We start from the raw sequence: 25908 nt of genomic DNA, 5'->3' as shown, positions 1-25908 counted from the left end.
AGCAGGTTCCCTAGAACAGGTCACACAGGTCGGCGTCCAGACGGGTCTCGAATATCTCCAGAGAAGGAGACTCCACAACCCCCCTGGGCAGCCTGTCCCAGGGCTCTGTCACCCTCACTGTGAAAAAGTTCTTCCGCATGTTGGTGCGTAACTTCCTGTGCTCCAACTTGCAGCCATTGCCCTTTGACACATCTTCACAGACCACTGAAAAGAGGCTGGCCATTTCCCCCTGTGTCCCACACTTCAGATATTTATAAACATTAATCAGGTCCCCTATCAGTCTTCTTTCCCAATGCTGAACAGCCCCAGTTCTTTCAGCCTGTCATAGGGGAGATGCTCCAGGCCTTTAATCATCTTTGTAGCTCTCCGCTGGACTCTCTCCAGGACATCCCTACCTTTTCTATACCAGGGAGCCCAGAACTGGACACAATACTCCAGGTGGGGCCTGACCAGGGCAGAGTAGAGGGGGAGGATCACCTCCTTTGACCTGCTGGCCACACTCCTCTTGATGCACCCCAGGATCCCATTGGCCCCCTTGGCTGCCCGGGCACACTGCTGGCTCATGGCCAACAACAATGATGCTGCTGCAGTCTATGATCTTCCCTGCAACTCTGAAAGGTAGTGCTGAAGTAACTTCAGTATCCAACTACCATTAACAAGCAGCTTTATTTTCACCATGGAATCAATAATGTGCTTCACTTATGCAGTTGTGCAACCCTAGTGAAAAAAAAAGGGATTTTTTTTTTTTTTTTGGCTGGGGGGAAGAGTGAGTTGGATAAGATGAAATCTGCATGTGGTGGCTTAGCATTAACCTCATACTGACCACAGTGTGACAATAAAACAAAGAAAGAAGCAATCAAGCAGAGCTCCCTGCCTTCTGTTCAGAGAAAACAATAGTCAGAATGAATTTTCCCTGTTCTAACTGCATCAGCATCATTGAGAGAACAGCAGAAATTGATTTGACCCAATAACTTCTGTAACAGGAACACATTTAGACAACAACAGTGCTAGGCACAATCTAGCACCATGAGTTATCCAAGAGAATGAAGCCCAGTGTGTTGCTGTTGTGATTGTTCCTGGAGAACAAAATAACCTGCCCTCTTTGCATTGCCTGGATCAATGAGTCACTGCTCACTGACAGGGTATCCTTAATGAAGTGAGTGCTCAAGGAAGCTGCATGCAAATCAGGAAATAAGGATGTCGAAACAAAGCACATGCTAACTGTTCTGGTGCTTTTTTCAAACTGGGGAAAGCCTACTAGTAAAATGATGTCAAAAATAAAAGGACAGAATGTCTAGAGGGAATCGTAAGAGGGTGGGTGGATGGATGGCAGCCTCTTTCTTTTCTGGGGATACAACTTCAAATAAAGACAGTGTTGCTGGGGAAACACACCTAAACGGTGTGATGCTTCCAAGTGAAGGGCTGGGGTGTCCCTTATGCTAAAAAAAGAAATAGCTGTGATTGTGTAAAGCTACATGTGAGCAGGGCCTGAAGATGAACAGGGGACCTGGTGCCCTGCAAGAGGAGCTGGCAGCCTAAGAAGTGGTGAGGTTTAGCTCCGAATGGTCAAAAAAGATTGTATTCCTAAGAGTTTATCATGATAGATGGCAAGAGGGGGAATGCTTAATACAGCTGGTCTCTATAAATATCCACAAAATTTATAAATAGGAACTGAGAAGACAGTCATGTCAGTGGGATCTGTGCTCTGAGATGGCAGCCTGGACCATTGGAAAAAACCCACCAATTTTTGTTATAATACTTTGTTCACATTTGAAGATTGGATTCTTGCTTTCCTAGCTCATGTTTTAATTCATTTCATTATTCTGAGTTCAGTTGTAGGTTTTGCAATTGAGAGCAACATCAGCTGAAAAATCACATCCTGATACTTTTTTGAACACTGCAGTGATGGGTATAAAACATAGTCTAATACAGTAAAGAAAGATGACTTTTTCTTTCCTTTAAAGCACAAGATTAAAACTAGCACCTTCAGTATTGCCACTTATCAAATGCCAATTGCAATGGCAACTGTGACTTCTTCATTTAACTGTGTGCTTTGTAACTCAGTATCTTAAAATACTTGTGAGAGATTGCCTGTGAATACAGATTTCATCTCATTAAGCATCTTTCATTTGAGTTGAATACATGGCAAGAAGACGTAAAAAAATATTTCTTCTGCTTTTTAGATTAATATATTCCTGGGGAAAAGTCACAATGCTTCTCTTGGTTGACCTATCACAACTGGTCCTGACATAAAGTTTGATGAATGGCTGGTGGTGATGCAGTTCCAAAACATCAACTGCTCTTAGGGTGAGTTGAATAAATGGAGAAGTTGGTTGATGACCTCCAGTTATACTTAAGGACGTGTCGAAGCTTTACACTAAATGTTGATTTCATCTTATGCTCTTAAGGCTTTTCCTGGTAGTGAGGCTGAAAGCAGTGCCATAAAACTTTCTACATTTACCCAACCCCTCCTATTTTCAGGGCTCTCCTTGATGGTGGCTGTCACACCTGGTTAAAATACACTCAATTCAAAACCAGGACCTTTCAAATACACAGTCTCTTATGGGTTCTTGCTTTAGTGAAAACAAGATCTTAGTGTTGCAGCCCAAGATTGGCTGTGCACTAATATCTTGGCAAACATTAAGCTGAAGGGCATATTTGCCACAGAAAGCCAAGGTAAAGCTAGAAGATCTTGTGGGCTTGGTGTCTATTTTTCATGGGCAAGAAACTTCAACATAAGTTTCAGTGGCCAAAGAATTCTGTTGACCTATGTTGCAATTCCAAAGGCCACATTCTTTGAAACAATTCAACTTCCCCCCCTTAATTCTTCCTCCTACCTCTATTTGTGTCTACATGTGGGCTGGCAGAGTTCATTGTCCCTTTTTTTCTTTTTAGTATTTTGGCATGTGAACATGCACGTGAGTTCAAGAGCATATGGAAACATCATTAACTGCTGCTGTTTTGGAAGGCAGCAGGATAATCCCCTGAATACACAAGGAATTTCCACCTCGTGTCTCTCTTCTTAAACAATGAATCAAGGAAACTATGGACTAGACTCCAGATTCTGTAAAAAATTAGGCTCTTAATTTCTATTGGAAACAGTCAAGACATAAATGGCTCAAATATTACTCTTGGTTGAGGACCACGCCCGACCAGACACACCAATGTAAGGCATGGGAGCTGCACAGTGCAGAAGGATATGGGCCCCAGGGAACGACTCCCTGTGACTGGAGCACAGACCACCTTTGCACTTTCTTGGCCAGGGGGGTGTGCAGAGAAGAGCTATGAAGTAAAGTCCAAACTCCCACAGACTTGCTCTCCTAACTTCAGATTGTAGAGCGATACCTGTTGTTTTTGAATAACCCTTCTAGACTTACATCCCTCAGAATTCCTGGCACGAGCACTTTTTTTCTTGCCTTCACAAGAGCGGTGCTGTTCCTCATTAATTATTGGGCTACTGGGATATGGGAAACAAATGTTTAAATTCCTCCTCACAGATACCACATCTGCCACCTCCCAAGAACCTGCCCCAACCAGCAAGCTATAAATCATGTGAAGCACTCATGTCCCTGCGAAAGCTGTTTCACTCCATTCAGGTTCAGATTAGATGTTAGGAAAAAATTTTTTACTGGAAGAGTTGTCAGGGCCTGGAACAGGCTGCCCAGGGTGGGGGCTGAGTCAACATCCCTGGATGTGTTTAAAAAACGGGCAGATCAGGTACTTAGGGATATGGTTTAGCATAGAACGGGAATGGTTGGACTTGATGATCTTAAAGGTGTGTTCCAACCTTGTGATTCTGTAAAACATTCTGATCCTACATGCTTCCAGTAGTAAATGGGACTCAGGTTCTGTGCCTCTCCACCTCTCTTTTTATCTTCTCACACTCCTGTGACCCAAGTCACCCCTCAATCCTCCTTCAGGTGTTTCTTGTCACCCCAAAACTGGTCAGTTTTCTAACAGGGTGATAATCAAACAGAAGGCAACAGTTCTCCTGACCAGGTATCACGTTGTTCAGGAATTGTGTCTTCTGATCAGCGCACTGTCCTTATGTGTGTTTAACATTTGAGAGCATTATGTCAAACACTGGCAAGGTGAAGGACTGGCTCACAGTAGCTGAGCTGCCTCAAAAAACAACCCCAACAACCAAAATCTTCAAAACCTGTCTGGCTTCTTTATCCATGCCCAGAGCAGCTCTGGCACCCTGCTCCTGCGCACTGCCAACCTCACAACTCCTGGTGCGGCACGGCGAGGCAGCGGCACACAGAGGCACACACAGCTTGTCCTTGTCCTGCTTGGAGCCTGAGCCAGAGGTGCAATGGTGAGTGCTGTACCTGCAGTGTCACAGCAACTTTGTCACACAGTTATAGCCTGGAACTAATCTGTCCCTTGGTGGATGCAGCAGCTGGATTTAAGACTCAGCTGGTGGCCAGTTTGACTCTGCCAGCCAGAGAGAGAAATGCAAGTTGGAACATCCAGCTGTCCCAATTCAGGCCATGGGAAAGGGGAGGGTTAAAAGACAGTAGCAGGTTACTTTGAAGTAAAGTAACTTGCTTTGAATACTGATTGATTCAGTCAATTGTCTTAATTTCTTTACTTCAGAAAATACCCATAACTGGGGCTTAAAACTCAATTGCTATTTCTGATTCTTGTTTAAAGAATTGACTTATCTTGCTACATTGACATGATAATTCGCTTGTTGGCTGCACTCCTTTTATGACCTATGTAATTAATTTTGAATTATTGGGTTCAATTTTAATTGACATTGATTCGATAATTAAACATAGTTCTTAGCTACTCTAGCCCAGTCCTGGCAACGTGTGCAGCTCATTGCTGTTAATAAACCCCACAAAGCTGTTTTCCCTTTCAAACTAGCAGCTCAGACTAAGTGTCTTAAGAATATAAGGTAAACTAGATGGTTCAGCTAATGACCTACTTACCTCAGTCTAAACTTTTTGTCTCCTACTCAGGAGGCACTCAAACGATGTAATGATATACACAGATTTAACAATTTCCAAGGCACTTATGGGATAAAACTTGCTTCTACTCTTAAATAAAAAGCGGACTTAATTGCCAAATAAAATCAAGCCTCTTTTGCTGCTTATGGATCTGGTCTTGTTCCTACTACAGCCAGTCTGATTTTGCTGCAGCTATCAGCCCCCCACAACCTCTCCACACACCTCAGACTTTCACACACACCAGCTGTTTTAGACATGTACCTTCTAGGTCACTCCGTGCTCAAGTTATTTTATATAAAAAATAATCCAGGAATTAATACTAATACAGTATTGTATTAATATTTGCACCATACTAGTAAATCCTGTATCTGTATGAAGCTATACATCCCTGACAGTATTGCTGTATTCCTCAGCCTGATTTTTGTGACTGCTGCAGTGTTTCTTAATGACTGTAGAGGCCACAAAGTATTCCATATGTTCTATCTTATATCAGCCTGATCCACATTTAAACTAGCTTGCTCAAGTTCCAGAAAGAGACGCAACCTGGTGATGAAGATAACACCCTAATAAATACATTACATGCTAGAGGTGCCATGTCTGATCAGCTGCAAAGCAATGCACACAAGAGGTCTCCTTTGGTGATCAGTCATGCTTTAGAAATGCAGTCATGAGGAGATCAGCACTGCACCAGGAAAAAAGCACATCCTCCAGCTGATTTAAATAAGATTTATTCTTCCTGAGTACTTGATGCTGAACAGGTGACTTGTCCTAAGGTCACCTCTTATGGAGGCAAAGCACAATTGAAAGTGCCACCAAGACTAATCCTAGTAATTGTCATTGGATTAAAGGTCTGAAATAACAGCAAAGAGCAAAAATAAACACAGCATAAGTTTAACAATATAGGCTAAGCCTATGCTTCTGCTGAAGAGCATGAGCTTGGAAGGCCAAGGAAAATGAGGATGCCTTCAGTGTGATTAGACTGGATGTGTTCAAATGCAAACTGCAGTACGGATGATTACTTATCTTGTCCAAGACAGGGTCTCATTTAAACATTCTGGTATGCTTAAATGCTATTTAGAATTAACTCATATCAAAGGTAGTCAAGAGAGACTGCCACTAACAGATAATAATTTCTTAAAATGCTTGAATGTGCTTTTGCAGCTCAAGGTGCTCAGTGCCACATCTGGTCCTTCTGACTGGCCGAGCTGCAAATATTGATCTTTTGCAAGACAGACTTTTCCAGGAGAATCATCAAACCTGCAATAAAGATCAACATAGAAATCTTTTTTAATGGCATAAGCACTGACCGTGTTATTAATGAAGCTTTCCAGGTTAGGCTTTTGACAGTATGCTCCCCACCACCTCAACATGATCCTTATTTCCCTTCAACCTGCTCAAGTAAACTCAGGCCAGATTTGGAGGAAACTCACAGCTGCGGTCAGTATCCAAGTATGACTATCCGTCAGTCAGCTTAACCACATAAATAGTGAGCAGCCCATGAGCCCTTTGAGCTCTCCCACACAGCAGTAGGTTGCACACCTAGGTCTCCCCTTGAGTAAGTATGCCTCTCAAGGTTACATCTTGAGGTTGAGAGAATTCTTATCGTCTCAGGTACTCAGGAAGTAAATTGGGAATAAGTGTGCTGAAACTCTGTTAATCTTAGCAAAGTGATATAAAGGATTGATTGTGCATGTGTAATCATTTAGACCTAAATCATTGACCAAGTCTGGGACTAGGATTGGATCCAGATGCACTTAGAGCCCTCTCTGAGGAGAAGTTTAGATAGCAAGGGGGTCCTTTCTCAACTTCATGATTCAATGGAACCATCTCCCTGACTGTTTTGTCTGTCCCTGACCTCTATGCAGTAAATCATCAAGTGTGATTGAATCTTACCAAACCACTGTCACATTTACCACTGAGCTTTGTTATTAATAAAATGCACTGCTGCTTCTCTCTTGCAAGTGAAAGGCCTCCAACCACAACAAGGCCCACATCCTTAAGAGAAAAATGGGTGCGTCACTTGCATTGGTTCCAGTGGCGTATCTCTCGGGATGCTGCAGTCACTTTTAGAATGTTCCAGAGACAGCAGGGTGACTTTTCCCCAGCACAAATGTCCTTTACATTGCTCTGGCAAAGTGAAAATACTAAAGTATTAAGAAGAACACAGACTCAAACGCTGATTTTGCTGCCTATTTAAATCACTTCACCCCACCACAGTTTAGCGTTATTAGTAGCAAGAATCCTGTTGGCCTGAACTAGCAACTATACAATCCAACCATACAGTTGCCTATGTAACACATTCTTCAACTACTTCAGTCATTTTCAGGCCCAATTACTGACAACAAAGGTTATTAACTGTGCTTGGTTTGGAAAATTGGTTCCTTTTATGCTGGATTAATTATTATACATGTCAGTAACAACATACTTGAAAGGTTAAAATACTTGGGCTGAGCCTGATAATCTGGCAGGAATTGGTTGCACAGCTGGAGACCGCTTATTAAAAAACTTGTGCGTGCGTGGCTGCAATTGTAGTCGTCACTCTGAGGCCTGAAGAAAGAAGCAACTTCCTAGCCTGTGACAGACTCAAACTGGCAACAGCCAGAGATTTCCAATGTGCTTTACCAGCAAGATAACCATCACCATTTTAAACTCTACTTCTGTTGGATTTTGTCCTGTCTGGAACTGTTGGCCCTGATCCTGCAGCAAGCTTCCCTTGTGCTCTCACAGGATTTAGGGCATGACTTTTTCAAGTCTTCTGCGGCAAATCAGCTTCAAGGGACTGAATGTTACTTAGGTATTTACTTTATTCATGCAATCCCATTAATTGGTAATTGTCTGTTCTCCACAAAAGAACACTTCCTCATATGAAAACCAGGGTGAAGTTCTGTGTAGCATCAACTGTGAGTCCACTGCTGAGAGGGCCCAGCCTGTGTAGCATGGACATCAGATCACCTGGCCTGGGATTCAAGTTAGGGAGAAGATGCGGAGATGGAAGAAAAGATGGAGGCTGACAGCAAGGGCTTCATGACCATGCAGGAGGCCTGTATGACCAGCTTGGACTTACCAAGACACCATGCTGTTGATTCTGATTCACCTGAAACACAGGATTTCCCTGTGCCTCCCATTCAGTTCACTTGGGAGATTTTGCCCCCTTCTTCTAAGCCTGTCTCGAGGGCGCTGCTCCACCTGCTCAGCTTAATTTTTGCAGTTTAGGAAACTCAGCGCTTTATCATATCCCCACAGCTACCCACTGCGATACGTCCCCAAAACGAGTTGTTTAAATAACTGTTAAAAATAGACCCACCACCAGCCCCCGGTTCTGATGGGATTTGGAGTGTATCGGAGTCCTGCAGGTGCACAAAAGTCGTGTTTTCAACCTTTTATTCTTTTCCTTTTTTTTTGGAACACGGGCGTTAGGCACCTATTAAAGATATTTTTAACAGGAAAAGTAACACACGGATACGCGCGTACAGACAGACGCGAGTCCAGCCGAAAAGCACCAGCCACCCTGAGGAGACTGGAGGCCGCCGCGAACCGGGGCTGGGCTCTGCGGCTGGGTGAGGTGAGGGCCAAAGCTGACCAGAAGAGGCACCGTCCTCCTCGCCGGGGGTCGCGCCCGGCCGAGGAGGAGAGACGAGGCGGGGCTGAGGAGGGGCGAGGAGCGCAGCTCGCCCTCCATTCCTCCCTCCCGCCTCCGGGCGGCCGGGCGCGGCGCTGCGTCTCCTCGCAGCCGAGTCGAGAGCCGTCACGGCAGCGGCCTTCACCTTCCTCTCTTTCCCGCCGGCGGGGCTGAGGACGCGGCCGAGGCCGAGGCCGAGGCCTGCCCCCCTGCCCGCCGCGGGAGGAAATGGAGGTGGCGGCAGCGGCAGGGCCGGACGGTAGCAGTAGGGGCTGAGCGGGGGCGGGGAGGCGCTGCTGTTGCCGCCGCCGCCGCCCGCTGCCGGGAGCGGGGAGGGGGGGGATGCAGCAGCCGCAGCAGCCGGGGCCGCCTGAGCCGGCCGTCCGCGCCGCCGAGTGAGGCGGACCCCCGGCAGGAGCGGCGCCCCGCTGAGGGGGCCCGAAGCTGCGGGAAGCGGCGCCAGAGGGCTGGTAAGCCGGGGAGGGGGCGCTGCGAGGGAGGACCGGTATCCCGGGGCGGGGCTGGGCCGGGGCTGCAGGGGGGAGGCCTGGAGGCCGGCAGCCCCGGGGAGAGACTCCTCCGGCCGGTCGGGCGGGGAAGGCAGCGGGCGCTGCGGGCGTCTGTTGTCTCTGCCTGCGGGGGGGTTAGGGGAAGCCCGCCCTGCTTTCTGCTCGGCGACAGGAAAAGTTTACGCCTGTTCAGCCCAGGTCCGTGCGCCCGGAGCGCGGCTCGTGGTCTGCAGGCGAGCTTTGCCTCGGACTCATCCTGTGTGCCGGGTTCGTGGCAGGGGGGGTCTCCTCTGTTCGTATCCCTCCCCTCGGGCAGCGGATAAAGCCCCGGTGCTGGGGCGGGGGGGAAGAGCTGCCGTTCCCAGCTGTAAAGAGCACGGGGTGCCCTGTGGAGCTGGACCGGGTGCCTGTCAGAAGGCACGGGGGTGCTGAGTGGGGAGGCAAGGCCCCCTCCCAGTCTGGGGGCCCTGGAGCCGGCGGACGCCGAGCCCGACCCGGGCCGCGGCGGGTGATGCAGGGGCTGCTGTCCCCGGAGTTGGGTTTTGTTCCTGCTGACAGGTGAGTTGCGCGCCCTCGGGGAGGAGGACTCCGCTCTCAGCGGTGGTGGAGGCGATAGGCCCGTTAATGCCATCGTGGTGGAGAAAAGCCTCGGGAAAGAACCAGCTTTCAGAAATGCCGGTTGTAGTAATGTACATTATAGCACTTGGCAGCATCGTGCAACTTATTGAAGGAGTGTGTGATAGGTTTTAGTCGTTTTTTTTTTTTTTTTAAAGTGTAAGAAATTGTCCAGATCCCTTAACAGGGAGGGCTTGGTGAAAATGGATTAGGTATCCCAGCTAGCTGTTGTTTGGCTGTCATTACCGGTTCCATTTCAAATTACATCATTAGTCATGTGCTGATGGGCAAGCAGTTCATAGTTTGAGACTACCAGCGTGCTGCTCTCATTCACAGTGCGTGCAGGGACTGTCCTGCCAAGGAGCCCCTATCCAAGCAGCATAAGCTGCAGAGCAGAGGCCGTGCACTGAGTTTTAATGCTGTTTAAATCTTCTGCACTTTGTCCCATCATTCACACGAGGAACAGCAGTTTTCCCCAAAGTACAAGTGTTTTTTTCCAGGCAACAGGTTACTCGCCAGCCGTGGGCCAAGCCTGCCATGCTCTGTGTCCTGATCTTTGGTTTACATTTGTGTGTTCGCAATGCCATTTTTGCTCATGTGAAATTGGTATCTGGCTGATCTGAGGGTTATATGTGACTGTGTGCCTTTGGGATAAGTAGCCCAGGGACAGAAGAAAGGAGGATTGGATGGAGAGAGGCATTCAGGAGTCTTGGGCTCCTGAAATGTGTGGAATTGCAGTAAGTGGAAGAAGGAGCGACCTGGAAAATCTCTGTATATTTCATTGTGAGAAAATGAACTAAACCTTCAATAGCTTCTTTTTTTTTTCTACTTGATTTAGGCAAGAAGCTGCAAAAGACACATTTGGAAACTGAGGGAAAATATTAAAAGCGAAAAGGCAGAAGCCAGTATGTGTGTTTGGTAGGAAATAAGTAACAGGAGAGGCAACAGATAGGCAGTTAGATTGGAGTTAAAACAGGAAGTGTGACTAGCCTGTGTGAAAAGGACAAAAATATTAAAGAAGCTAAAGAATGGGAAATGGCATAAATACATTGTTTAAAAATTGCTAATAGTCATTGCATTTAAGTGAGCATAACAATTGAGTTACTCCTGTATATAATTCCAAACAGTCCTGCTTCTTGAGATAGGTAATGAGCTGCTGATACAGATGTAGCTGTGTTGATGAGTGTGGGTGCAGATTTGCTGCATGCATAAAGACGGAGTAGGCAAAACTGCTTGCTGCTTACTCATGTATTGAAAGGTCGTAGTGGTGGTTGTTAGGGGTGTGACTGCAATTCTGTCCCCTTTCTGGTCCCAGAGTCCAGTCCTTGAGGCAAGTAGTGTACTGCTCATAGATGCCTTTGGCTGAAACATTGTTCTTTTATCCCTAGAGCACGGGATCTGGCAGCAGGGTCCTGTGTGTGCTAACTGCTTTTCAAGTCAGAGCACATAGAAACTGCTTTTCCCAGGTCGTTTAACACGTCGTCTTAGAAATCCAATACATAAATTACATAAGGGGCTATAGATCAATAATCCTTATTGAATGGTGTGCATCCATGACCACTATAAAAGTGGGCAGGCTAGCAGGGATGCTACAAATGTTGGAGGCCATTTCTATCATTCTTTATGTAGAATAAATGTATTGAGGTAGACAAAAGGGTCTGGTCCAGACCATTCATCATGTCTCTGAAAAGCCCGCAGCTGATGGTTAGAAAGAGGTTTACCTCCTGCAGAATGTCCTCTGCAAGCTTCTGTCAGTCTGCTGCCTTGAAGACATGTTAAATTTTATTTTGAATGTTGAATGTTTCTCATGGTTTTAGCAGAGCTACCAGGAAAGTAAAAATACCATCGCTACGTGTTGTGTCCTGACATTTATTTTGCATTTTTCTCACTTGTGAGAGTTGGAAAAAATTTCCAAATTATTGTGATGTCTGAAAGCTAAGGTGATAAATTTCAGTGCTCTAAATGGGAGACAGTGGATGTTGTGGCAGACTGAAAAATGAGGGCTTTTGAGACCTGGTGGTTCTCCAGGTGAATCTTAAGGCCATTTGGCACTAGTGCAATGGTATGATGAGAATAACTTTTGAACTGTTTAGCTGGGAAAAGGTCAGTGCTTTAGAATTCACACCGTATTATTTACCTTCCTTGGCCAACAGTTTTCAGGGTTGAAGAATGACTTGTCTTGGACACTGCATGCTCAGTTGGTAGCTAAGGAGTTGCTTTAGAAAATGGAAGACAACAAATGTCTTTATTGAGGTCACACCACCTGTAATTGTCCGAAAGACAATTGATGCATCTTTTTACCTACATGCAGTGTGTTTTTAGGAGAAATACTTCAAAAGGAAATCACAGAAGAAGGAAAAAAAGGACCTCTTAGAAGTGAAACTGAAAAATATTGCACTGAGAAAGTACAGATAGGCCCAAACGCTGCCATCTTAGCTTAAAAAAATATGAATTCTGTAGTGTTAATTGGAGATATTCTTTTCTTTTCCTCCTTTCATCCATTACACATGCATCCTTAGGGTCCTAGATCTGTTTTGAACTGCTTGTCTGCCTTCACAGGCTTTTGACATACCCTGAAGACATTTCACTTGTCAGCTACAGTGAGAACCCTTCCTGGAAACATCTGCGTTGCTGGAAGGCAAAAGCTAGTTGGAAAAGTGATCTGCACCTGTAGCAGTAGTACTGATGTTGCAGGTGGACATGCTGAAACCACATCACAAACAAGCTCAATTCTGTTATTGAAGCTTTGTGGGAACAAAAAAAGGTGAAATATTGGTATATCAGTGAAAAAATAAATTATTAAGTTTGATTAGAAGGATTAACTAGCATGGTTTAGGCATCCTAGCTGGGAATGAGGGCATCTCTCTTACTCCCTGGCAATTGACTCAGGTGGCTGTGTAGAAGGTATGATCACAAACCAGGCAGAAGTGACTCTCGCTGAAGTTGGCACGTGACTACTTCAGGACTGGGTTTGATCCTATCGCTAGTTACGTGGGTGGGTTTGGTTTTTTTTTTGTTCTTCCTGAGGCTACAAGCACAAACCTCACAGGATCATTGAGAGGATCTCATTGTTCTGTTCTCTTTGGTGAAGTGTTCTGAAGTTACATTGTACGTATCCTCCAAAGGAAGTGCTTACTGACGTTTGAAGTTTCCAGCACCGGAGTTCAGGCCCTCAGGTGTCTTGTCTCTTCAGCAACAACTGAGACAATGGTGCTTTATTTTTGCAAGATAAATATTCACACCTGAGGAGTCTCAGGTAAGCAGTGATATTTGCTGTTAGGTTTTTGTTGGGTTTTGGTTTGGTTTTTTTTAAGCGATGGAAGCTTAAATTTTGCAGTGGGGCTTCCACAGGTCCTCAGTGTCAATCCCAGTGCTTCCCTGGGTGCATCACCCGTCAGAAGTTGGAAATTCAGGAAAGGTGTAGCTTAAAATTTCTCTTTAAAAATTTCCCACATTTCTCTTAATGGCTGTGGACTTAATTATTTTTTTTTTTTTTTGTAATTGGCTTCCTTATATTGTATCTTAACTTTTAACCATAAAAAAATTAATTTATTAGCTATACAGTTTCCAAAACCAAGCTGAGGAGTGCTCAGAGCATTCCAGGCTGCATGAGGAAGGGCAGACACCATGTTTACAATCCGAGGCAGTATCCTCATCCTCACTCACTGACTTCAGTCAGTACCTGTGGTTTCTTTGCACATTAAATCAGTAGGCTCAGTTGTTTGGGTAACCCTTCCTGTGGTCCCCATCTTTAAAGCTTACCTGCAGGGATGAAGCTACAGGTAGTAGGCGCTGCTGCAAGCAACCCCTTTTTACTCTTTATCTGGAGAGTGCTGTGCATGATGGAAATAAAAATCTTTCAGAACCTGCGATCGATAATTTACTGGCAGTGGAAGTGAAAAGATTAAAAGATACATTAATATATATTTAAATACTTTGTCAGGTTAAGCTTAGTGTTCTGGCTCAGTAGCTTCCAGCCTGTAATTCACATAGGCTGGGCAGGGAAGGGATCCATGTAACATGTCATGAGCTGACTTTGGATGACTAAGTAAGATGTTACTGGTTGACCTGCTGACTAGCTACCACCCAGAGAGGAACTTTCTTCCTTCTCCCTTCTTTTCCTACAGTGACCCATATCACAAAGTTAAATCAAAAAATAAACTACACTTAAAAAAATAAATTGGGGATTTTGTTGGGCTGTCTCCCTGAGCAGTCAGAGTGTGCTATTGGCAGCACAAGGAGGGAACTGGGAATGTGTATGCAGGGGTAAAGGAGGAGTGAAGCCTCCCTTTGGTAGCAGCCAGTGGTTATGTCACCTCAGCAACTCAATACCAGTTAAGAACCCAGATAAAAGGACAAAAAGTAAGAACTGAAATCTGCTGTATTTTTTTGACACACACATATATTAGAGTTTTGTCATCTTTGTTATGGGAAGTATCTTTCTAAACTGGAGCAAAAATAATTAATGTGTCAATCTTTCCTCTTTCAAACAGGAAGCCACAACTTTATATGGCTCACGTCTGACAACATGCACCACCAGTGGCTGCTGCTAGCTGCATGCTTTTGGGTGATATTCATGTTCATGGTTGCTAGCAAGTTTATCACATTGACTTTTAAAGATCCAGATGGTAAGTTCAACTTTGATGTTTGATGTGAAACAGAAAATTGAATAGTGCTGCACACAAACATTCATTTTGTGCAAAAATAATTCTCAGTGTGTTACCACTTCTTCAGCAGGGTGGAGAACAGAATAACTACATTTCTAGAAGTGACAGTGCCAGTATTCAGTTTTTGCTTTTCTTGGTACAAGTCTGCAAGACTAACATCATGTCTCGTTTTTTGTGGGGTTTTTTAATGTTTAAGATCAGAGGGGATCATGTTTGGCAGTACTCTGTTGTGAGGTCCCCTTTTTCAAATACATTCAGTTTCAGTATTTATTTGGAGTAGGTTACCTGCAAAACAAGAGAGCACATGTACTTGTCTGAAGACAGAGGAGATTCACAAGGAATTAAAGATTTCTTTTCACATGATGCAGTTTCTGTCCTCTTGTGACTGCTTGTCCTAGGGCTACAGTATTATGTAAAACTTGTGGAAAGTTTTATTGCATTTGCAATGTTCTTAGCCTAGCCACCTCTGCCCTGCTTCTTGCATTGGGTTTTATCCTCTGCTGTTTGACTGACTAACAGCTTACAGGCTTTTGCTTAGCTTAAGTAGCCCAGATGGTATTAAGCTGATGAGGAATTTAAGCCATTTGATGACACCACACAGCATAGAGTTCTCTGTCTGCTGCAGAGCTGCTGTTACAAAGCCATCCTACAGAGATTTTAGGGTGAAGGTGATGGCTTGACTTACAGTCCTAAGAGTAAATCTGTAGTTCTGCCTCTTCTGAAGATATGCAGAAATTGTGTAACTTTCAAAGTGCTGGTATCACCAGTGCCATTTGTTTCATTGACCTGATACTGGATAAAAATACCTTTTTAAATAGCATTCCTCTGTGTGGAAATTTATTCAGCAAGTCTTGCAGATGAGAACTGTAGGTTAATTTAGCTTCCCTTGGTCCCTGCTGTTTTTCAGCCCAATATATCTGCAAATAAGCTTGTCTTATGTTAGATAGTTACATCTTCCAGTGTTTCATTCTATGGCAACTTGTTTCCCAGCTCAGGTATTCTTTGAGTAGTTCTTTCCATCATAAAATGGAAATAAAGTACACCCTTTGCATTTGCTTGCATTTTATTATCTTGGCCTGAAATCTTTTCTGCTTTTTTTTCTCTCTCTGCTGAATCTTCCTTCCCTCTTGACTAGCTCTCTGAGCAGAATATCATGTAATTTCTTAAAACTCCAGTCCTCCATGCAAAGGCATGACTGTGGTTACATGTAGGTATGTGTTGGAGATACCAGTATTTGTACTGGGACTAAGAAGGGAAGTAATTTGAATGTACCAACAAAATTTTGGAGAAAGTCTAAGTAGAATGGCCCATCTTGGAGGAACTCCTATAGACTTAATAAAATATGGCTTGTCAGAATATTTTCTTACTTGGTTGTGTCTACCTTGCAGCCAGAACAAAACCAGCAGATGCACAACGAGTCAATGTTCCTTTATTTAAGCCTTTTACTGATGTCCCAGGTGCATGAGCAATAGGACCTCCTTAATGAGAAGGAGCAAGTTTTTGTCCATCATCTCTAGTAGCACCTGCAGGGATAATGAAAGATGCTTTAACTGCTCTTTCACTGAGCCAGATTACTTTGATTTTTTAAAAAAGCATATTGTGAAGTAAGTCTGTGCACAAGGATAGGTGCTAGAACTGACTGCTTGGGTGCTCACATTGTTTCCAGTTTTAACTTGCTCTTCCCTGTGTGCCTGTTGTTAAAAGCCAGTGTGGGCAGAGTAGAGTACTCCCTTAAGACAAGGACATAGGCGGTACGCACGCTTTCTCAACCATAAGACAGTAAGCCACTCTGGATGCAGATGAAGAGAGATTATTCATAGAAAAATTATATTAAGGGAAATGTAGTCCATTGTGGATGGAAATACATTTTTTTGGGGAGAAATCGTGTTCTTTTTGCTCTGTGGTTAGGGAAAGCTGCTTGGATAATCCTGATCTTTACACACCATGTAAAGCTACAGCCCTGTGTTATTTTTCAGTTTTCCTGTAGCATACCAATTGCAAAAGATTTAAAAAAAAAGAACAAAAATATCAGCTAAGTTTGTTCTTTTGTTGTGGCAGTCTCTAAGGAAAGCCATCAGTCCAGTAGTAAAGGAAGAGGGCGCCTTGTGTTTAGTTAGAGCCCCAAACTGTCCTTAATGACGCTTTTTTTGTGGTAATGTCTAGGAGTTTACAACAGAAGAAACCTGTCTGTGAATATGAGGAGAAGGAGGAACCTGGTAGATTAAGTCTTTTATTTGGACGTGCTCTGAAGAAGTTACACTGAATTGTGTACCAACTGTGATAGCTGGGTTTCTCTCTATGTCTCTTTGCACAGCTTGTTTAAAAAAGACCAAAATAAATGACAAGACACTTGTTCTTTGATAAAACAAAGCTGAAGTTGCATCCAAAATTCTCATAGATTACATTCTTTTAAAATATTCATAGTCTATCTCATGTTTTGTCTAGTACCTTCCCATTTGGAAAGAAATCCTAATGTTTTGTACACTTAATAGAGAAAGTGAGGTTCTGTTGTGTTAGTTGTAATGCAGCAATAGTTGCCTTCCCCCCCACACCTTCTGTAATGCGCTTATCTCTCTCCCTTCTTTAGGCTACGGTGCCAAGCAAGAGCCATTGATACTGACAGCTGTGACAAAAGTGGAGGAGGTACATGTGCCAGAGGAAAAACATTGGCCTGAAGAATTCCAGGTGCATACTGTTGAGATAAGGGTTACATGTATTAAAGAGTGGGAGAAAATAAGAGATTAAGTAAGGGCTTCCTGTTGTTAAAGGGAATTGCTAGACAGGAATTATTTATTCAGACTGTTCTATTTAGATAGAGCCAACAGAATTCATTTTAGCTTCACAAAGCTAGTTTGTTACAGTAACCTGCTGTCTTGTTTCATCTGAGTGATTCAACTTAATGTGTTTCCATTTCTAGGAGAAAATCGTTACAGTACTCCTTTATCAAGTCAGGATAGTCATTTTTGCTAGCCTTTTTAATATAATGGCCCAATTTTGGATTATTTGTATTCTGCCTTGCCATAGTCATCAGGTTTGTGGCTCTTGAGGGCAAGCCTGTGCCTTGTCTATCCTTTCAGTTCTGTGGCCAATCTCTCTGATTCTTTTTATCAGTCTCCATTCCTTTTTCCTGTTTTGTGCTCTTGGTACTTTACATCTCAGCATTTTTCCAAAGTAGAATGTGAGCACAATAGTATTCAATACCAGTTTATCCTTTAGATTCACAGTTTGTGTTTTCAGCAATAAAGCAGAACAAATGTGGTACTTGCTAATTGATAGGAAAAGTCTGAAAAAACATTATGTAAATGTAAATTTGAGACTAGTGGCATAGTGGGCTAAGGACTTTTTTTTTCCATTGACTACATAAGTCATCTTATGTTTAAAGTATTTTCTGGTGCAGCATGGAAGGTAGCTTTCTGTATAAACATGACACCTGTTTTCTTATGTAAAAAAACCCTGAAATTTATGTTATCCTGAAAATACTTGGGATAAACACTTTGTTCAGCGGAAGGCTGGCACATCTGTGTAGTGAGTTTTAATATCTTCCTTTACATCTACGGTGGAGGATAATAAGGTTTCTGGATCTAAAACTATTCCCTCTTGGCTTCTCGAGTGCCTGAAATGCAGAACGTAGTACTAATCCTGGTTGCACGCAAAAGGAATTGTTTTGACAGATAAGCAATCTGTCAGGCTGCTCAGATTACATCCTGACCAGGAGATACTGGAGAAGAGTAACAAACAGAAAAAGCAGAATGAGATTGATATTTTTTTTTTCTTTTTTTTTTTTTTTTTCCCTTATGGAAGAACTAGGACAAGAAGTAAAATCATTCTGTTTTCATGTGTAGCTTGGACACTGTACCTAATATCATAGAATCACAGACTGGTTTGGGTTGGAAGAGACCTTAAAGCTCACCTAGTTCCAACCCTCTGGCCGTGGGCAGGGACACTCTCCACTATCCCAGGCTGCCCAGAGCCCCATCCAGCCTGACCTTGAATACAGCCAGGGAGAGGGCAGCCACAGCTTCTCTGGGCAGCCTGTGCCAGGGCCTTGACACCCTCATCATGGAACATTTCTTCCTTACACCTAATCTAAACCTACCCTCTTTCAGTTTTAAATCATCCTAGCCCCGTTTACATACTGGCAGGCTGTAATAAGGTCTCCCCAGAGCCTTCTGTTCTCCAGGCTGAACAACCTCAACTCTCTCAGCCTGTCTTCACAGGAGAGGTCCTCCAGCCCTCTGATCATCTTCACGGTCCTCCTCTGACTTGCTCTAACAGTTTCATGTCTTCCTTATACCAGTGACCCCAGAGCTGGATGCAGTACTCCAGATGGGGTCTCACCAGAGCAGAGTAGAGGGGCAGAATCACCTCCCTCGACCTGCTGGTCATGCTGGTTTTGATGCAGCCCATGATATTGTTAGAATTCTGGGCTGCAAGCACATGTTGCTGGAACACAGCCAGTTTTTCATCCATCAGCACCCCGAAGTCTGTCTCCTCAGGGCTGCTCTCCATCACTATATCCCCTGTTCTGTATTGTTATTGGGCATTGCCAAGTATATAAATAAATTAGGGGAATGGGAAAAATTTGAAATTTAAAATTTCCCATCACCTGTTAAGAGAAGCTTCTTTTTCCTCTCTCCCCACTAAGCATGAGGCAGAGGTGCTCATGGTTCCTGCCTTAGTCTCAGAAAAACGAGACGTATCAAACAGTTCATCCATTCTGGGGGGGAGAGGAATCCTGCCTGCTTCTCTCATGTGCTACAGTAAGTGCTGATGGTCGTTGTGTGAATCTTTGTCTGCTCAGTTTTGTTGCAGCTTGGATAAATGGAAAGACTGAGTGCCTTCAGGTGCTAGAAAACAACACAGAATATCTGTCCTAAATTCCTCTTTCCCAGCCCGTTGTATCACCTTCCCTAAGCTCCATCTTCTCAGAGGTTAATTTCTGTTGAAGTTCCTGCCCCAACACCTTGGAAGCTTTCTCACTTGCTGCTGAAGCTTTGTAGGAGTTCTAGTATTTGGCCACAGCATGTTGTATTCACGCAGATAAGACCCTGCTGCTCTGCAGCAGACTTAAACTGTTTTATGGAAAAAGCTGTTACTACTGTCCACTACTACATAATGACTTAAGAGTCGAACCAGCGTGTATAGCGGCAGCACCGGAAGGAAACTGTGTGCCACTCCTTTAGTTAATACGTAGCAATGTTTTAATTGTGAGCCTGGGAGTCGTTAGGATGCACAGTTTGGGGATTTTTATACTTTAGAATTTGATCTGAAAACTAAATTCTTGCACTTTTTCTTTTTTTTCTTTCCCCTCTCCATTTCATAAAGCCAACTGGAAAAGCTTTTTCTGGAAATCTGATCCGCCAACCCCTGGTTCATATGGAAAGACTTGAGCTTCTCAGGAATGTCTGCAGAGACACTGCATTGAGAAATCTCTCTCACACTGCAGTTTCCAAATTCGTCTTGGACCGAATATTTGTGTGTGACAAGCACAAGATCCTGTTTTGTCAGACGCCAAAAGTGGGCAACACTCAGTGGAAAAAAGTCTTGATCGTTTTAAATGGTATCTAATCTGCTGTGGGTGTGGGGGTTTCTTTGAGGAGGAGGAAAGAACAGAATTGGTCCAACTGGGACAGCACAAAAATGGATTCTTTCTGCTTCTCTGTACAGCCTTTTATTCTTCACAGCTGCTTCTAGTCCTTTCAGAGCACCTCTTCTAAAGGAAATACACCTGTTCTTTCTGTAAGAATATATATGGTTGTTGCCTGGCTCAAAAGTCATTTGAGTCACAAAAGAATACTCATGTGCATGTGGTAGGTAGATTTATTATCTTTGAAAGGGTGGCTCTAATTTATAGAAACTGAAACAAGCAAATCACAAGGTATCACAGTTCCCTAAGAAACAATAATATACAGTTTTTGACTTGAAGACACTGACTTTTACCTAGGGGTTTTAGCCATGGAGAAAGCTGCTTAAAACTTGGCACCTGCTGTTGATTTGTACTGCTGATATCCTGTGCATGTGCTATCAGTGAGCCACCACAGGAGTTAGGAAGATTCTGAGGTGCTTAATCACAGAATCACAGAGTTGTAGGAGTTGGAAGGGACGTAGTTTGGTCAACAAAGGTATGTTGTAAAAGGAGGAGTAAAGGGACTAGCGTGAATAGCGATCTACAAGGTGAGCGCTGCCTGTCTGCATGTATCCTGCCATCATCCCCTTCTGGCAGCCTGGTGTGCCAGTGAACATAACTTGTTTCTTCTGGGCTTTCTGTTGTACCTGCACACCTAAGCTTAACTTGACCTTATTTCACATACCTTTGTCTTCTTCCCATCTGTGTAGCGGGGCTGTGAATTTGCTACCTACAGTCTGGTCAGTTTGTTCCTATCTTGGATTTGCAGGTGGCATAGCTCACCAGGATGTGGGCAGACCTGCACATTACAAACCCAGCTTTCTTGTCAGAAGCACTGTGTAAGCAGCCAGCTCTCCACTTGTGTGTCTTGATGGCTTTGTTACCTTGGGTGAGCTAGTTTGCACGCCCAGAAGGAAACCGTCATTTGGCAAAGCAGCTGTGTCCCTCAGCAAAACCTTTGTCAGAAGGAGTATGTCTGTGAAAAATTTAATGCTAGTTTCAGTGTTGATACATGTATGGGACCTGAAAATCCAGGAAAGATATGCATGCACGTAGGTGTGGGCATGTGTCTTAAATACCTCTGAAAGCTACACTCCAAGAAAGTACTGAATAGGAACCTGTGCAAGTACAAGTACCTGCTCTTAGCAGAATTGAACAGGGATCCCATAGAAAGAATATCTCAGGACAGGCAGGGGTGTGTCAGCTGGGTTGCATGGGGGATAACTCATGTCTTACCAGTAGGGAACCTTTCACCTTGAGTTTCTGAGTTCTGGCATCTTGGATAATGACTGAAAATTGTTGCTCTGTAAACATTGGTCTCTTCTGCCTTGAGGCACCAGTGTACTGGTATCTGCTGCTGCAGTTGACCTACCTTTTTCCACTATGGGTAGTTGCAGCAGGCATGATGGATGTTTGAGGGATAATACTTGGAGGTTCAGCATGGCAAAACACAGCTAACTCTGCTACTGCTTGTACTGAATCTCTGCTCTGGATGAATGCAAGGTAGAAGGTCGTAGAGGCTTTTACCTAAAGAGCTAGTTTTGTAGCATGCTCTTCTTGTTGCAGGTTGGCACTCTGAAATGATGCTGTTTACCCTAAAGTTCAAGGGGCTCACACAAGAGATTTCTCAAGGTCATAAAAACTTAGAGGATCAGGATCTTAAAATAAATGCATTGGAATTTAGTGACATTATTTTTCTGGTCAGGTCACATGACTGCAAAAATGAGTATTTTCTTCTATTGTTAATTTTAGTGCTTTTTAATTTGTGTAGTAGTGTATGATTGGAAATTTTATTTCAGCACAGCACAGTCATTAAAATAACTTCCTGGATCCTGACAGCAAAGTGTTTTTGTGTTGAAGCAGTTCCAGAAGCAGCCCACAGCATTTATTTTTTCTTCTTAGTGGCAGAAACTCAGCCAAAAGCTGGTTTCTTCTTTGGAGTTAATCCTCAGTCTTCCTCTATTTATGTGTGTGGGTAGAGGGAAAGAGAATGGGGACACTGAAATGGGGGGACTTATGGGCTTAGACATAATTGCTGATGAAACTTGTGTAATGTGCTTTTTTGGGGGAGTTTTGAAGCCATTTGGTCTTGGACCTTGATGTCACATACCCTAAAGAATTCTAACAGTTTTCAGCTTCACAGTCAGAATCTCTCCTCATTTAACAGTTTTAAACATAGTAGCTGTAAATGCTAAAAATACAGAAAAGAGAAAGATTAAACAGAAAGCTGTCAGCCAAAGGCACACATGGCTGCTTGTGTGCACTTTTTTTTTCCCCCTTGAAAGATTCACTTGCTCTCTCTCTTTGATTTGTCTAGGAGCATTCTCTTCCATAGAAGAGATCCCAGAAAGTGTTGTACACGATCATGAGAAGAATGGCCTTCCACGCTTGTCCTCCTTCAGTGACTCTGAAATTAAAAAACGGTAAGAAGTGGCTTCCCAGGGGTGTGGGAGGAGTTGGAGTCTGTGATGGTGCGAGCAGTCAAGAAAACAGTTGTAGTTTGCATCTGGAATCGAGGATAGCAAGGTTTCTGCTCCACCACTTGTGTTACAGCAGTATTCTGTTACAGATGTTGCTGTGACTTTATTGCTACTGGCTTTCAAGGGGAACACCAATGTAGTTGGTGATGTAGTTAGGTGACCCAAGCGACAGCCTCTGCCTAAAGGGTTTCTGTAGTTCAGTGTGTACCTGCTTGTTACATAGCAGCCCTTCAGAAGGGAGTTGGAAGATCCACCCTGATGCCTTGTGTAGTCTCACTGCCTGTGTGTAAGATTGTCATTGCTTATTGGGGTTGAACCGGGTAAGGTTAAAACATTCGTGCTCCTTACCCCTGAGAGTATTGTCCATTCAGCTGAACCACTTTATCCTCTTCTTTGGGTGCTTGTGGTTCTTCATGATCAGAAAAAAATCTTCTCTGCAGTAGAGCCTTCCAAACTACTTTGGCTAGATTTTTGACTGTGCCTGTTCTAATTTCTGTTAGAGCCTATGCCATACATAATCCCTGTAAGGGGTGGCAGTACAGAGAGAACAGGACCTAAGATGACAGCAGACACTCGTAAGCTTGTGCTTGCATGGTTCTTGGGTGTATTAAGCCAGCCTCTTTAATGGGTGATGTCAGGTATGAGTAGAGCTCAGTCCAAGGTCTGTGGCATTTGGTGGTACAAATACATGTGTCCCAGCTGTGCCTGGGGAAAGGGGGTCGCTTAAGATAGAGTGTGTGCCAGTGTCTCGCTGTGAGTAGCCCTGCGTAGCAAGTAACTGCTCACCCAGGGGACGAGCCATAGGCAGGGTGTTTGAAGTTGAATGCCATTGTGATTTGGGTTGTTCCAGTCAGCCCAGCACAGAAGTTGTGCTGGAGATGGGTAACATGGGTTTAGTTGGAAGTTCTGAAAGAAATTGTCACAGAGTTTAGGTGTAAAGAAGGGGGTGGTGTGGGTCTGTTGATCTCGTTTGCTGACTTCTAGCCCTTCCTGGTTAGGACAACCTGAAGACTCATCCAAGCGCCTGTTGAGGCTGGAAGGAGACTCACTTCAGTGCAGATTGTGGTCAAAATCTTCTTTCTCAGCTATTTACGCAAATAAATTTTATTTTCACTTTACTACTACTACCTATAATCTCTGACTACAAAACATTACAGTTCAGTGGTAACACAACATAATGTGAAATTCTGTTGAGAACTGTGCTCTCATGAAAATAACAGTTTTGGCCATTACTGAAAGCACGATATATCATCAAATAAAATATCAAGGTTTTTTAATTAAACAGTGATTTTTCTAACTACCTGCCAGTGAGAAATGCAACCCCCTGTATGCATTTAGCTGCACCAAGGTTCTTTGCTGTATATCTTTTGAACTTAATCACATGGCATTAAAAGTACCTCTGACTCGGAGCTCTCAGCATTTTTTCAGCATCTTTTGTCTCCTGTTTGTGTGGCTTGAGCTAAGTTAAGGTCCTCCAATTTGAGTAAGAATTGAAAACTAGGATAAACTATTTCACTTTTATTGTGTATGAAAACTGTTACTAAGAAGAGATAAATCGTATTTCTAGTCCTGTTGATTACAATATTGATAGACTGTGCAGGTGGGGTGAGATTCATATCGCAGTGTCTGTGGCCAGACTATGTCCATTTTGTAAGTCTTTGCTAAAGAAATCTCAGACACTTTGCTAAACGCTCTCCCTAATCATTTAAATTCTTGGCTTTTTTTTTTCTTCCTGTGTTTAGACTGAGTTTATACTTCAAGTTTTTTATTGTCAGAGACCCGTTCGAGAGACTTATTTCTGCGTTTAAAGACAAGTTTGTGCACAACCCTCGTTTCGAACCTTGGTACCGGCACGAAATCGCTCCCGGCATCATTCGGAAATACCGGAAGAACCGCACCGAGACCAGAGGGCTGCAGTTCGAGGACTTTGTGCGCTACCTGGGTGACCCTAACCACCGGTGGCTGGACGTTCAGTTTGGTGACCACATCATTCACTGGGTGACGTACGTGGAGCTTTGCGCCCCCTGTGAAATCACCTATAGCGTGATCGGGCACCACGAAACCCTGGAGGACGATGCCCCGTATATCTTGAAAGCCGCAGGCATAGACCACCTGGTGTCATACCCCACGATTCCCCCTGGCATAACGGTGTACAACAGAACGAAAGTGGAGAGGTATTTTTCGGGGATTAGCAAGAGAGACATCAGGCGCCTCTACGCGCGGTTCGAGGGCGACTTTAAACTCTTTGGTTATCGGGAGCCAGACTTCTTGCTCAACTGACCCCTGGGGTAGGCTCTGAAGAAATGCCTCCTGGATTAATCTAAACCTGTGTTGAATACCAGCTGCGACACTGACAGAGCTGAGAGTGACCGTTTGTTTTCTAGCTTTTTGATGTTGCTCCATTTTTCAGTGAAATATTTGTCATATGAACAAGTAGGGGCTTGTAGTTGTTGTTTACTGACCATGGTTTCAATACGTGACGCTGCAATCCGTTAGGAATGAAGTCTCTGTTCTCTGAAATACAGAATTCCATTTCTCCTGTTTCCCTCCAGGAAAAAACGGGGAGGATGAATGGGCTGTGATCTTTCTCTCCCTCTCCCAGACAGAATGCCATTTTTGAAATGCTGTGAAGTATTTATAAAGACGGTGATTTCACTGTAGGTTAACTCTGATGTGTGGGTGAACTTCACGACACATGCTGGTGAGAAAGGCATATAATCTCCCATGAGCTTTGAAAATGAAAGGCCAGTACAGGAGTAAAAATTGATTAAATGCTTGACAAGTAAAATCACCTAGGCTGCTACAATAGCAGCGATGCTGATCTAATCTCATTTTTGTTTGTCACAAAATGAACCAATTAGACAGAAGCTTTAGAGCTGTTAAAAGGGGGACTGGTTCCAGAGTCCAGTTGTTTTTTGTATTTTTGTCAAGTCTTTACTGTAGTTACTACTGCTTTATTGAGCCTCATAATTCTACTTTTGATTTTGAAAATATTATTTAACTCCTGGCTAGGTAAGTTATCCAAGAACACCTGATACAAATGGAACATAGGAAAATATGAAACTGCTAGGGAAACTTTAAGGAAAATTAATTCAAAATGAAGTATTAATTGTATTTGTGAGAGCACATATAGAAGTCACAAGATGCTCTCTAAATATCACACAATTTAACTTATTTTGCCTTCTAACAGTTAAGATTAATACAGCAGCCAGAAAAACTGGGTGTCACATGAAAGAGCTGCTAGAATTACTTGAATTAATGATCCACCTTTTCCTTATATCCAGCCTTGCTTACTGTTCAGTACCTCAGAGAACAGGAAAATTTACCCCCACCTCTAAAAATGCATCTCCCTACTGCTCAAGGAGATGGGATGAACGGCCGAGTTTTCCGGTGATTCACCACTGTGGTGTCTCAGCTCAGAAATGCCGACATCTCCG

General features: G+C 43.7%; 1 protein-coding gene across 1 annotated transcript; it reads left to right on the top strand.

Moving 5' to 3' along the window:
* Positions 1-8945: 8945 nt before the first annotated feature.
* On the top strand, positions 8946-24751 carry CHST10 (carbohydrate sulfotransferase 10; the record flags this gene model as incomplete). Its single annotated transcript, XM_084279064.1, has 6 exons — positions 8946-9044; positions 14192-14326; positions 16953-17050; positions 19691-19925; positions 22309-22414; positions 24214-24751. The coding sequence occupies exons 2-6, from the start codon at positions 14227-14229 to the stop codon at positions 24749-24751; spliced, it is 1077 nt and encodes a 358-aa protein (XP_084135190.1). The 5' UTR covers positions 8946-9044; positions 14192-14226.
* Positions 24752-25908: the final 1157 nt, after the last annotated feature.

Source organism: Gallinula chloropus (assembly GCF_964237585.1).
Source record: "Gallinula chloropus genome assembly, chromosome: 1".
NCBI lineage: Eukaryota > Metazoa > Chordata > Aves > Gruiformes > Rallidae > Gallinula > Gallinula chloropus.
This window is presented reverse-complemented; position numbering and strand designations above follow the sequence as displayed.